The sequence below is a fragment of the Tupaia chinensis genome, unplaced genomic scaffold (genome assembly GCF_000334495.1).
Source record: "Tupaia chinensis unplaced genomic scaffold, TupChi_1.0 Scaffold000184_1, whole genome shotgun sequence".
Taxonomy (NCBI): domain Eukaryota; kingdom Metazoa; phylum Chordata; class Mammalia; order Scandentia; family Tupaiidae; genus Tupaia; species Tupaia belangeri.
In genome coordinates this window covers 4,413,354-4,427,895 of record NW_006159659.1, presented here as the reverse complement: position 1 = coordinate 4,427,895, position 14,542 = coordinate 4,413,354, and the positions used below count along the sequence as shown (strand labels likewise).

Here is a 14,542-nt window from a genome sequence, read left to right as displayed (position 1 = left end):
CATGAGTCCTAAGACACCGGGTCCAGGACGCGAACTGTGGTCAACTACATGGGAATCCAGCGACATAGCCATTACGCTAACTGCTGGTTCCCCAGGAGGGTAGATTTTGAGGTTGATGTCTATCACAGATGATGTTGTTCTCTCATACAATAAATTGCCTTTCATTCATTGTGATGGACCCAATCATCAGTTGATTAGACTGGGAATGTCATCTGTATTGTGATTTCTTTTGTTTTTATGTTATGCTTTTGTGGAAGATTCTTTAAGTTCAGTCAAGCTGGGATTTATTTATTTATTTATTTATTTATTTTTTGCCAGAGGGTGAGTGCACTTGACAGAGAGAGAGGGGTGGGGTAGAGAGCACAAGTACTCCCCCATGGGGCATAGTCATACCATAGTCCTTCATGTCAGGATTCAGGGCATGCATGCATACACGCCTGACATGTTTCTTTTTTTTTTAAAGAATTATTTTATTTAACTTTATTTATTTATTTTAATTTGACCAGGGAGAGACTGAGTGTGCGAGCGAGAGAGAGAGTGAGAAAGCAAGCTGCCAGATCTGGGACTTGAACTGCAGTTGGCCATGTGGGAGTCCAGCGTCCTTAACCACCACGCCACCTGCTGGCCCCAAAGCCTGACATGTTTCTCAAGCCACTGTGTCCGAGACTTGAGCCATGCAGTCAGCCATGTGGGATCTAGCTGCCTTAACTGCCATGCCATGGGCTGGCCATCTGGGCTTCCTGCAAATGACACTGTTTCTCTAGTTCTCCTTACTAGACATCATGTGCCCTTTAATAACAAACCTGAGTTCTCATCGGCTGGGTCTGACACATTTATTCCAGTGCATTAGAGCAGACTGCTCTCAGTTTAGATCTCTATATCCATCTCTTCTCACTAATCTCTATCTTCTCAGGGAAGTTTTACGAGATCTGCCAGGACCAGGGTGAGGGAGATGGAGGAGCTGAGCAATCCACAGGAAGTCAGGCTTTCTTGGTAGTAGTAGGAATTGGAGTCAGGGAAGACATGGACACTTTCAAAAGACTTTTCTGGAGTAAAATAAGGCTCTTTCCTCCTTGCAGGTTTGGTTTTTGCGCCACCATGGATCAGGCTAAATAGAAGCCTATTTGTTGTTTTGTATGATGTGCTAACAAGTTATAAACAGAACAAAGGAATCTAACAATCCTGTAAATATCACACATAAAGATTAACCAGAGGGACTGGCAGGTGGAGTAGTGGTTAAGGGCACTGGATTCCTACATGGCCGACTGTGGTTTGAATCCTGGACCTGGTGGCTTGCTTTCTCACTTTCTCTCTCTCTCTCACTCTGTCCCTCTTTGATCAAATTAAAATAAATGAATGAATAAATAAATAAATAATTTTAAAAAAAGATTAACCAGATAGACTAATGTTAACATTACCACCCTTGAGAGGGGAAGAGTGTAGGAAAGGAAATCAGGGAGAAAAATAGATTAAGGCATTTTTGGGACACAGAAATGGTTTACTACCTGTTGATGATAACATGTATAGCATTCACAACTGAACTGGTCTGAGGTGTATTTTTTTTTAAGTTAAGGCAATATTTATTCAATTTCCTTATAATCATATTCTCTAAGGCATAAGTGGTTGTTATTTAGAAGGATACAGTTTTTCTAAGGCCTTGTATAGTTGGATTTTAGTTCAGAAATACATCATGTTTGACTGGTGTGAATTTCAGAGAACCTTCTCTGACATGGGCTCTTACTCATGATAAATGCATTTTAACCTTACTATTGCTTGAGCAAACTCAATTGTTATTTCAGCAGCAGAGTGTGGCCAGTTATGGCAGCTGCTCTCAAGGTTACCTGTTTTACTGTGGCCTGGCCCAAGAGTTGGCGTCTGTGGGCTCTGTGGTCTCTCAGACTGTATTTTAAATGATGATGGCAGTTCTTTGGTCACTTCCAAGGCAAGCTAATCTGACAGCATATTTTCCACCTATACACCTTAGTTCATGAACCAGGTGTGTAGTAATTTTTTTCTGAGAGGTTTTTGGCTATAGGGCGTGTGCACTCTCCAGAAAGAGACAGAGACAGAAAGCGAAAATCACCTCCCCCCCGGGGGGGGATGGCCATGCCGCAATCTCTTTCCTTCCATTCTCCTCTCAGGATCTTGGACACGCATGCACACGTGCCTGGTGTAAGTTTAAGCCACCGGGTCCAGGACTCAAAACATGGTTGATTACATGGGAGTCCAGTGACATAGCCATTAGGCCAACTGCTGGTCCCATTCAGTAATTCTTGATCCAGACCCTCCCAACAGGTGGTGACCCAAAGCAATGGCTTTTCTATTCACATTGGTTTTACTCGGGTCAACATCCAAACTCTTCTCAACAGCCAAGTACTGGGGAGCAAATACTTCATTCACCTCTACCAAATCCATATCCTTAAGACTCAGTCCTGTTTTCTTCAGTGCCCCATTGATAGCAGGGACAGAACCAATACCCATGATAGAGTGATCACATCCAGAAACAAAAAGTAGCCCACGATTCTTGCCAGTGGTGTGAAATTGTTTTTTTTTTTTTTTTTTTTTAAACAGCATCTGCACTAGCTATGATAATAGCTCCAGCACCATCAGATAGTCTGGACACGTCCCTTGCAGTGACGGTTCCTTCTTTCTTGAATACTGTTGGAAGTGTATGTAACTGTTCCAGGGTCGTTTAGGGCCAGTGTCCTCATCTACTTGCATTGTCTGTTTCCCTTTCTTTGTCTTCACCTCAATGGTACCATTTCATCATTAAAGTAGCCCGCATCATTAGCAGCCTTCTACCTCTGCTGTGACTACAAGGCATATTTGTCACATTCTTCTCGCTTATTTTATGTTTTGCAGCAAGATTCTCTGTAGTAATTCATTCTCATGGGGAGTTAGACATGCTGACCTGTTAACCCTGCCCACAAAGAATCTTCCAAGTTGAGATCTGATCTAAACTTTGTTCCAAAACGCACATTTCTGACACAGTAGGGAGACTTGCTCATGCTTTCAGTTCCTCCACACAGGACAACTTTAGCATCTTTAACACAGATTTCCTGACATCCATTTGCAATGAACTGGAAACCAGAGCCACAAAGCCTATTAATGGTGAAAGCTGGAGTCTCTTTTGGGATTACCACACACAAACCAACATGCCTTGCCAAGTATGTAGCATCAGAAGAACTCTGCATGACATTGCCTACAGTGACACGTTCAACAGTTTCAGTTAAGACTTTTCCAACAGACAAGTCAGCCCTGGTAGCAAATTCAGCCAAGTCAGCGGCAGTGAACTCTTTTAAAAGACCTCCATAAACTCCAAAAGGCATCCGCTTAGCAGCAACAACAAACACACCAAGGAGAAGGGTCGTGGTGGTGGCTCAGTTAGGGAAACATAGATCTCAGCTCTCGTCTCTCTGAGGTGTATTTCATGTTGGGTAAATTCTCTTAACAAGCTAAATGATGCATAGCAATTAAATGTATAAAACAAAATAAAAAAACAAAAACAAAAAAACCATTACCACCCTTTTTTGGTGAACCACATGTTCCAACAGCACAAAAATACAAATTTAAACCTGAAAGAACATAATATAAATTCAAATAGCCAGCATGATGTTAGCAACTATATTAAATACTCACTGTGAAGTAAGTTTTTTTTTTTTTTTTTTTGAGAGATTTTTGTTATAGGGCATGTGTGGTCGGTCACTGGAGAGACAGAGAGAAAGCAAGAAATTGCCCCCCCCCCCCATCCCATACCTCCAGGGGGATGACCATGCTGCAATCCCTTCTCTTCCATTCTCCTCCCGGGACTTTGGGCATGCATGCACACACACCTAGCATAAGTTTCAAGCTGCCAGGCATAGGACTTGAATTGTGGTCAGCCATGGGGGTATAGCACCTTAAGCACCATGCCACCTGCTGGCCCCATGAAGTAAATTTTAAAAGCTTGAGTGCATGGACCAGCAGGGGGTGTGGTGACACGGGACTCCCATGTGGCTGACTGCGGTTCAGGTTGTGGACCTAGTGGTTGCTTTCTTACTATCTCTCTCTCAGTCTCTGTTTCTCTCTGGTGAGCACACATACCCTATAGCAAATTAAAATAATAGTAATGATAAAAAAATAATTCTTTTAAAAGAAAAATCATGAGTGAATTCTGAAGCATGAACTTTTATGGAGATAATGAAGTATGTTTATAGCTTGGTTCTTTTCATAGTTATGAATCTCAGTGCAACTGTAATTGTTTTGGCAGGCCCTTGTTGGTCTCCCTTAGGCTCCAACATGGCAGGGTTGGACCATACACTGGCCAAGCTGAACAGCTGCCCTGGGATCCGAAGAGAGGCCCTAATTCTCAGTTATGATGGTGGCAGTAATGTTTCAGTGTGAATAAAAAGGAAGGTGGGTGGGAAAAAGAATGGGTGGTAAATAGGACACAGTGAAGAATGAATGGAAGAGAACCTGAAATTGTTGAAGTGGAGTAAGTGAGAGGGGGGATGGGCATGATGAGGTGAAGAATGATTGGAAGATTAGGTATGGGTAGGGGAGATACTCATTGTAATTTTACTGTTTAAGCCCTATATTATTGAAAAAGACATCTTTATTGAAGTTGACACCTTGAAACAAAGATGTCCTATCCTAAAGAAGCCCTCTGATCCATGTCCCTAATAGAATCACATGTTTTAAATGTTTGCCATTTTCAAACAAGAGGAAATTGTTAGAGGAAAGAGAACATTTCTGAAAACAAGAACTTTCAACACTTCCATTTGATGAGCAGTCAAAAGCAGAGCTGGGGAAAGGTTAAGAAAGTGATAAAATCATGGTGTTTCTAAATTGCCTAGGCTGGTTTCGCTTCTGTCAGAGCAAGAAAATATAATATAAAGCACTTCTATATATCAGTCTACTAGTCATTCTGGTTTTTTATTGATGTTTTGGGGAAAATTTTTCCATTGTTTCTCCTTCTCTTCCTAACTTTATTATAGGTCATTTTGTATGATCTCTAGTCTAGGAAATAAGTTAACTTTTAAGAAGTGTTTTCTTGGGACCTGCAGGTGGCAGTGGTTGAGGTGCTGAACACCCACATGGTTGGCCACAGTTCAAGTCCTGGACCTGGAAAATTGCTTTCTCACTTTCTCTCTCTCTCTCTGGCAAGTGCATGTGTCCTAAGGGAAAAACCTGTTTTAAAAAAAACACAAATAATAATAAATAAAATTAAATAATCCTTAAAAAAAAAAGGAAGTGTTTTCTTTATCTTGGAAATCATAGTATGAATTAGTTTGTTTGAAAGTCGATAACGGGCCAGCAGGTGGTGTTGTGGTTAAGGCACCTGGATCCCACATGGCCAACTCTGCAGATGGAGTTTCATACTTGGCAGCTTGAAAAACACTCTGGGTGCCTTCGTGTGCATGCTCGAAATCCGAAATCTGAAGAGGAAAAAGGGTTGTAGTGTGGCCATCCTCCCCAGGGAGTGATTTTTTACTTTTCCTCTCTCCTCTCTCTGTCTCTCTTTGGCCAGCACATGTGCCTTATAGCAAAACAAAACAAAACAAAACAAAAACAAAAACAAAACAAAAACGAACCAACAACCACCTAAAAAAAGGAAGTTGATGATATAAGTGTTTAAGAACATTTTGATGGTAAACTTTTCGACGTAAATCAGATAGCCAAAAATATATGTGTTTCAGCATCCCAAGAAAAATGGTTACTGGATACTTTTCACTCATAATATTAGATTTTTTTATTTTATTTTTAAATTTTTGCTATAGGGCACCTGCGCTCGCTAGAAAGACAGAGAGAGATAGAGAGACAGAAAGTGAGAAATCACCCCTCCGGGGGATGGCCACTCTGCAATCCCTTCTCCTCTATTCTCCTCTTGGGATCTCAGGCATGCACGCACATGTGCCTGGCGTGAGTTTAAGCCACCGGGTTGGGGACTCAAACCGCGGTCAACTACATGGGAGTCCAGTGACATAGCCATTATGCTAACTGCTGGTCTCTCATAATACTAGATTGATCTGATGACATATTATTAGATTTCGTTGTTTGATTTTATTATTATTCCTATAATAATAACATTGATAATATTTTATCTGTCATACATGAATAAATGCCTTTTATTTATTTTAAAGAATTATTTTATTTAACTTTATTTATTTACTTGATTTGATTTTACCAGAGAGAGCTAGAGAGAGTATAAGAAAGCAAACCGCCAGGTCCAAGACTTGAACCATGGTGGCACCATCTGGGAGTCCAGCACCCCTAACCACCACGCCACCTGCTGGCCCCAAGTACCTTTTATTTTTAAAAATTAGATTATTGATATGATAGAGAGTATGAGAGAGAGAACACTTGATAGGGTCTCATCACACCACAATCTCCTTTCCCCATCCCTCTAGCTCCTTAGGATCCTGGGCACACTTGGCATATTTTTAAGTGGACCTGGGGATCTGAACTTGTGGTCAGCCAAAGGGTTTCAAGCCTTGCAGGACATTTGAATTACCACTATGTCACTGCGATTGGAAAATAATTTAAGTATACTTTTTATATCATTTTTTTAACCTGGAGATCATGTCAAAATAGAACTAATGGAACATAATGGGAACCCAAGAGATGGGTGGAGGATCTTTTACTTAAGGACAGTGATTTTCACCACTATACAATTTTTGCATGTTTCTTGGTGTGATTTTGTGATACCCAAAATGTGGTATACCAAATCTATATGTATATATTTAAGAATTATTTAACTTCATTTATTATTATTATTTTTGAATTTGATAGAGAGAGAGAGAGAGAGAGAAAGCGAGAAAACAAGCCACCAGGTCCGGGACTCAAACTGTGCTTGGCCATGTGGGAGTCCAGCGCCTTTAACCACCATGCCACCTGCTGGCCTCCTGTATATGTTTTACAACCACAACAGCAACACACAGAAATTAGGGTTGCTAAGAGGTTTTAAGAATTTTATGCATGCTGCCAGTTGAGATCATTGGAGACACATGAATGAATGAATGAATGAATGAATGCTGGGCTGGCTGGATCTAGCAGGCATTTCCTGAGATTAGAACTAAGGTAGGTGGGCTAAGTGATGAAATCACTTATCCTCCCTCTTTAAGTAACTTCTGTAGAGGGCTAGCCCATAGTATGGTGGTTAAGGTGGCTGGCTACCACATGGCTGACTGTAAAGTTCCAATCTCGGACCTGGTGATTTGATTAAAATATACCAGGCATGTATGCAGGTGTGCCCAAAATCCCCAAAGGAGGGAGAAATAGAGGAGAAGGGACTGTGGTGGGACCATCTGCCATAAGGTGTGCTTTCTGACTTTCCATCCCTCTTTCTTTCTCTGGTGAGTGCACACACCCTCTGGCAAATTGAAAAAAAAAATCTGTAGATAAACCTAACCTGAAAATTCTCAGAACTTAATTTCTCTCTCTGAGCATCCTATCGCTTTAACCAAAAGCTCAAGTAAAAACAAGAACAAAAAATACTGGGTTGTGAGAAAAGTCATGGTGCATTTTTGCATAGAAAACAAAAAAAATGGCATGACTTTTCTGACAACTCAATAGTATAATTCAGTACAATATTTATTGGGAACCAGCAGTTAGCGTAATGGCTATGTCGCTGGACTCCCACGTAGTCGACCGCGGTTCGTGTCCCGGACCCGGTGGCTTAAAACTCACGCCGGGCGCGTGTGCGTGCGTGCCCAAGATCCCGAGAGGAGAATGGAGGAGAAGGGATTGCGGCGTGACCATCCCCTCTGGGGGGTGATTTCTCGCTTTCTGTCTCTATGTCTCTCTCTGTCTGGCGAGCGCACGCGCCCTACAGTGAAAATCTCTCCAAAAAAAAATATTTATTACACTGTGTATTAGGTGTAGTGTAGTATCATATAAAAAAGTCTAGCTGACACAAAACACAGCAAAATAGTCACTGAAAAGGTACAGGCAATACAAACAAAAATGAAGGCATGATCCCTTGCAAGTCAAAAAAGGGAGTCTTCCGAATGTGAGACTGAAAAGCAAAGAAGATTAGATAGAGAGAAAAGCCATGGGGCCAGCAGGTGGCATGGTAGTTAAGGCACTGGACTCCCAAATAGTCCACTGCAGTTTGAGTCCTGGATCTGGTGGTTTGCTTTCTCACTTTCCCTCTCTTTCACTCTGTCCCTCTCTGGTTAAATTAAAACAAGTAATAATGATGATAGTAAATGAAATAAAATAATTCTTTTTAAAAAATAAATGAGAAAGCCAAAGACTATGTTCTATTTGTAATTCAGGGAGTAATTTTTTGTTTTAGAGATTTTTGTTATATGACATGTGTACTTGCCAGAGAGACAGGAAGTGATAAATTACCCCCCAGGGGGATGGCCATACTGCAATCCCTTCTCTTCTAGTCTCCTCTCAGGATTTTGGGCATGCACGCGCACGTGTCTGGTGTGAGTTTGAAGTTGCCGGGTCTGTGACTTGAACTGTGCTTGACCATGTGGGAGTCCAGCGATATAACCGCTGGTCCCTATGGAGTAATTTTATAAAAACAAGTGCAGACGTTGTAGCATAGTGGTTAAGGGAGTCTGATACCACATGGTCAACCAAGGTTAGAATCCTGGCCCTAGTAGTTTGAAAAACATGCTGGGTGTGTGTGTGTGTGTGTGTGTGTGTGTGTGTGTGTGTGTGCATGGCCAAAATTCTGACAATACAGAAAAATGGAGAAGGGATTACAGCATGACCATATCCTACTGGGAGTGTTTGCTCTCCCTCTCTCTCTGTCTCTCTTTGACCAGCATGTGTGCTCTCTGGCAATTATAAAATACTTTGGCAATTATAGAATAAACACAAAAAATACTAGCTTAATTCAAACAAATAATTTTTTACTATGTATGAGAGTATTTGGTAAAAGCATATGATACATAGGCCCTTGCCTCCTAGGAAATTATGTTTAGAGGCAAAGCAAGATTGCATATACTCACAAAAGATCCTCCACCATTATCTTGTTTTATTAATATCTCCTCTTGTAGATTGCTTTACCTCGTTCTGAACTTAAGTTATTTGCTGATGTGCTTTCCTTCCCTATAAGGTAAGCTCCCTAAGGGAAGGGATTTTCGTCATTTTTTGTTTTGTTTGCATCCTCAGTGTCTACAACAGCCTCTGGCACAATGCGAACAGCTCAACAGGAATTCGTTAATGAAATGGAGAATCTTCGACTAGTGGAGTGAAATCATCTTAAACTCTCTGGTCTTGAATCTCTGTAGGTATGCCTAGCCAACTGTCAAACACTAGGGAATTGATCGAGATTAGAAAAGGAACTTTAAATCAGTGGTTCTCAACCTCTGTTTACGTAAGCGCCTTTTGACATCCTGAATCCCTGATTACACCCATGACAAAGTAAATTAGAATCTCAGGAGGGTGAGCCCCAGACAGCCAAGGGCAAGAACTGCAGCCTGGGAGTCTAGGCGCGGGGGTCAAGGATAAAGGAGACAAGTTCTACAGGGCAGGGCTGTGCTTGACCTCCACGTCACTGGCGACGCTGCGTGGTTCATCTACTCAACAACAGCGGGAATAGGTTGATCGTCCAGTTGGCAGCACTGATAGACTGCGAAGCTCCAGCTTCCCTCCAATGAACGGGCTGGGGGCTGAAGGGCGCAGCGTGGCCCCGCCTCTGGGTAGCGTGGCTCCGCCCCCCAGGCGGCGCGGGCTCCGGTCCCCCGCACTTGGCCCCGCCCCGCTGGCGGCCTCGCTGCGTGGGCGCGGTCCCGGGGCGTGAAGTTCGCGCTCGCTCTCGCACTCGCGCCTATGCTCGAGCTCGCGCTCACGCTCGCGCACCTGTATCTCCGTGTCCCTCAAGTGGACCCCCTGGATTCTCCAGCCGCTTGAATTGTGGCCTAACGCGATGAAGCGGGCAGCACTGCGGTATGTAGAGGGGCACAGGGGATGCCAGGCAGGGCTCTGGCTGGGTGCACCCCGCCCTCCCAGCGGCCCCGGCGGGGGAAGCGGGCGGAGGCGGGCGGAACTAATGCGTGGGCATTAGGGCTTGGTGGGAAAGGGGCCCACCCACTGCGACCCCGCCTAGCCGAGGGCCAGCCTAGGGTGGGGAGACACCCTGCCCCACTTTAGCGCCTTCAGGCACAGGTTTTGTATTCAACGCAAAGGGAGAAAGTTGGGTGTTCCTGGCATTCCTTTCTCTTTGCTCATCAGGGATGTGGTTGGAAATAGTTTTGAGGTAGCGGCTTGTCAGATAGTATTTGGAGTTACACGTTAACTCTTCAGCCCTTTGAACTCCTTTGGAGAACATTTTTTTAGGGTTAAATGCTTGACTCACTTGGACACTGAGTCAAGTGTGTTGAAACGTGGGCAGAGATTTCAGGGTGCCTTTTGGCTTCCAGGATCTCGAAACTGTAGTCGACTAGCTACGGCCCTGGTGCTGATTTGAACTTTACCCATGTAAGGGAATGTGCTTTGCTAGAGCCACTTGGACATGGAGGATACCTTTGGGGTATGTAATTTTCCAGCAGGCACAGTTAGGACCTAAGGACCTTAAACTCCAGGGCATCACCAGGTCCTCCCCAACCCCTTTCACCTGAGTATTCTAGGCCTTCCAAACTCTTTCTGCCTGGCGGGGTCCCTAGGGGGCTCACAGCTGCTCCAGTTTCCGAAGTTGTCTCAGCTCTAGTAGAGACAGTAAGCTGCTACCCTGGTGTGGCCCACAGTGGTACTGGCAGTCTCTGATTTCATCAGTTCTCTTGGGGATCCTGGATCTTTCCCACCGTTCCTGGGAACCTTGCCATTAGTTGAAAGGGTGCTCACACAAACACACGTGCGCGCACACACACACACTTTCTCCTGTTGATAGCACTTAAAAAAATGAAAGCTTTGTTACAGGATAGGAAAACACATTGAAAGTCATTGCAATAAGGACCACATATGAAAGGCCTTCTGTGAGCTCCACTGTCTACTCCAGTGAAGCCTTCCTGAGCCTGGTCCCAGTTTGGAAGTCCTCATTTGCACTGTGAACTCCCATAGCCTTGTTCCTTTCTTGGGATTACTGTTAAGCATTAAGCATGTAGTCTACCAGTATCTAGTGAGAGAATTCGTTCTTTTTTTTTTTTTTTCTTTCAATTTGACCAGAGAGGGACAGAGAGAGAGAGAAGGAAAGTGAGAAAGCAAGCTGCCAGATCTGGGACTCAAACTGCTGTTGACCATGTGGGAGTTCAGGGCCCTTAACCACCAAGCCACCTGCTGGCCTCCTAGAGAAAGAGTTCTTAAATGAATGCAGACTGAGATGATTAGGTTATTTGACAGGTGGGCAACCTTTATAGGTTTTTTTTTTTCTTCTAGACTCACAAGAGTCACCTGACTTAATTTAGTCTCTAAATTGAAGACATTCCTCAGAGTGGAGAGCATGAGTGGTTTTGTCTATTATTGCACTTAAAACCCTTCCTTGCCACCCACTCTGGATTTGGAAACTAGTACTGAGCCAAGACATTTCTAGTCACTTCTCCAGGTGAAAAGCCATGGAGAAATTGGGCACCTTGATTACCTTTCATTGGAAACGTTCAGTCATGAGGTCCTCGGGTTGAATGTCCCAAATGCCTTATGACAGTTTCGTTTAAAGGCCAGAAATGAGCAGGTGGCATGGTGGTTAAGGTGCTGGACTCCCACATGGCTGACCATGGTTCAAGTCTTGTTTCGTACCTGGTAGCTTTTTTTTTTTTTTTTCATTGTCTCTTTGGTGAGCATATGTGCCCTATAACAAATTAAAAAAAATAATTACCTTTCTTTCTTTTCTTTCATCTTTTTTTTTTTCATCTGTAGGGTTCGTGTGCTCTCCAGAAAGACAGAGACAGAGAGAGACAGAAAGTGAAAAATCTCCCCCTCGGGGGGGATGGCCATGCCGCAGTCCCTTCTCCATTCTCCTCTTGGGATCTTGGGCATGCATGCACACACGCCTGGTGTGAGTTTAAGCCACTGGGTCTGGGACTTAAATCGTGATTGGCTACATGAGAATGCAGTGACATATCCATTACACTAACTGCTGGTCCCCCTCTTTCATCATCTTAAATTTGACCAGAGAGAGGGAGGGGTAGTGGGGAGTGGGGGAGGGAGGGAAAGTGAGAAAGAAAGCCACTAGGTCTGGGACTCAAACTAGGTCAGCCATATGGATACTACCTACTGGCCCCTAATTTTTAATTTTTATTATGTTTCCCCCCCCCCTCCCCCAATAAATACTTCTTTAAAGACCAGAGGTGTTGGTATCTTGAGGGCTTATCAGGATAAGCTGGTAACCCTGAGGTTCTGAAGTGTTGAGTGTTGATTAAACCATTCTCCAACTTCCTCTACCTCAGCATTAGATGTGTATGAGGGAAGTAACCTGAGATTGTGAAAAAAGCAACTTGTGTGTGTTCGTTGGAGGTGGGGATCAGAAGAGCTAGGGTCTTTCTGGACTCAGCCAATGTGCCGTTGACTGATATTCCCGGGCAAATCATCTGAACTTAACTCCCCTCCCCCCCAGTTTCTTTGGGAGGTGTAAGCTTGAATCAGAATTTTAAATATAGAGGCCCACGGAGTTAATCAAAAGGGCATAGTTTATGAACCTCCTGAAATAGTATGGTTGTCCTTCTGTATCCATGGGGGATTGGTTCCAGGGCACATTGTGGATACCAAAATCCATGGTTGCTCAGTTCCTCATATAAACTGGCATAGTATTTGCATGTAACTTGTGTATATCTTCTTGTATACTTTTATGTTTTTCTTTTATAGGAGAGAAAGGGAGAAAATCAGAGATAGATATTTACACCAGGGTCTTCCTGTGTTTCAATCCTCCTGTCACAGCCTCCCGGTCAGCTAGGATAACGGTTGTGTACAGCCATGCTAGGTGTGTGTAGGTTGACTTGAGAACCAAACCAGGCCTCCAGCTTCTGAAGAGGTGGCACTATCTGCACACCACCATAGCTGGACCTTTCCCCTGTGCTTTATTTTATTATTATTTTTTTAGAGAGGTGTTTTTTTTTTTGTTATAGAGAGCATGCACTCACCAGAGAGACAGAAGGTGAGAACTTGCCCCCCCTCCCCCTCCGGGGATGATGGCTACAGTCTTTTCTCCTCCATTCTCCTCTCGGAATTTTGGGCACACATGCACATGTACTTGGCATGAGTTTCAAGTCACCGGGTTTGGGACTTGAACCATGGTTGGCCATATGGGAGTTCAGTGATTAACCATTATGCCATTTGCTGGTCCCCCTTGTGCTTTATTTTATTTTATTAAGGTTTTTGCTATAGGGTGTGAGTACTTGCTGGAGTCAGAAACAGACAGAGGGAAAGTGAGAAATCACACTCCAGAGGGGACGGCCATGCTGCAATCCCTTCTCCATTCTCCCGGGATTTTGGGCATGTGTGCACATGTACCCAGTGTGATTTTTTTTTTTTTTTTTTTTTTTTTTATTGTGCACGCTCGCCAGAAAGACAGGGAGAGACAGAAAGTGAGAAATCACCTCCCGGGGGGATGGCCATGCCACAATCCCTTCTCCTCCGTTCTCCTCTTGGGATCTTGGGCACACACGCCCAGCGTGAGTTTAAGCCACTGGGTCCGGCATTTGAACTGCGGTAGACTACATGGGAGCCCAGCAACATAGCCATTATGCTAACTGCTGGTCCCCCCACCCAATGTGATTTTTAAGCAGCCAGGTCTGTGACTCGAACCATGACTGGCCATGTGGGAGTCCAGCACTTTTGCCACTATACTACCTGCTGGCCCCTCCCTATGCTTTAAGAACATTAAAGCATCTCTAGATTACTTGTAAGTAATCTCAGCATTAGACATGTTGGTTATACAAGTCAGAGATGGTCCTTCATAGTGCTGGCTTACGCTTCTAAATTTTTGGTTTTTAATTTTTTAAGAGGTTTTAAGAGGACATTTTGGAGAAGCATGACTTTTTGGGACAATAGAAGCTAAAGTTTTTGAGGATGTGTCATGTACTAGACATGCCCCTAATTTAATATGTGTTAACTTTTTTTTTTTTTTGAGGTTTTTGCTGTAGGACATGTGCGCTTGCCACAGACAAAGAGGGGAAAGTGAAAAATCAGCCTCCAGGGGAATGGCTATGCCTCAGTCTCTTCTCCTCCACTCTTCTCTTGAGATTTTGTGTATACATGCATCTGGCATGTTTTTCAAGCTGCTGGGCCTTGGATTCAGACTGAAGTTGGCCATGTGGGGTTCAGCAACCATGGTCTGACCCATCTTCTTTTACTTTACATATGTATTTAAAAAAAATTAAGAAAGGTTTTTGCAATAGGGCATGTGTGCTTGACGGAAAGACAGAAGCAGAAAAACAGAAAATGAGAAATGAGCCCCCAGGGGGAATGGCCACCCCCACAATCCCTTTTCTTCCATTCTCCTCTTGGGATCTTGGGCACACATGCACATGCTCCAGGTGTGAGTTTAAGCTGCCTGGTCCAGGACTTGAACCACAGTCAGATCTGTGGGATTCCAGTGATGTAACTATTACACCATCTGCTTGTCCCTTTTAAAATATTTTTAAAAAGAATTTATTTTATTTTATTGTTTACT

General features: G+C 43.6%; 1 protein-coding gene and 1 pseudogene across 3 annotated transcripts in view; one reads left to right on the top strand and one right to left on the bottom strand.

Moving 5' to 3' along the window:
* The window catches only part of ACOT9 (acyl-CoA thioesterase 9), an 87,751-nt gene that overhangs the window by 30,582 nt on the left and 42,627 nt on the right, over positions 1–14,542 (top strand). Inside the window, exon 1 of one of the 3 annotated variants that reach the window (XM_006146656.3) lies at positions 9,715–9,888. The exons of the other annotated variants lie outside the window; for them this stretch is intronic. Within the exon in view, the coding sequence (XP_006146718.1) occupies positions 9,869–9,888 (20 nt within the window). The 5' untranslated portion in view covers positions 9,715–9,868. Of the gene's footprint in view, positions 1–9,714; positions 9,889–14,542 lie in introns of those variants that run through there. 3 annotated transcript variants of the gene reach the window in all.
* Positions 1,895–9,334, bottom strand: LOC102475872 (3-ketoacyl-CoA thiolase, mitochondrial pseudogene; annotated as a pseudogene).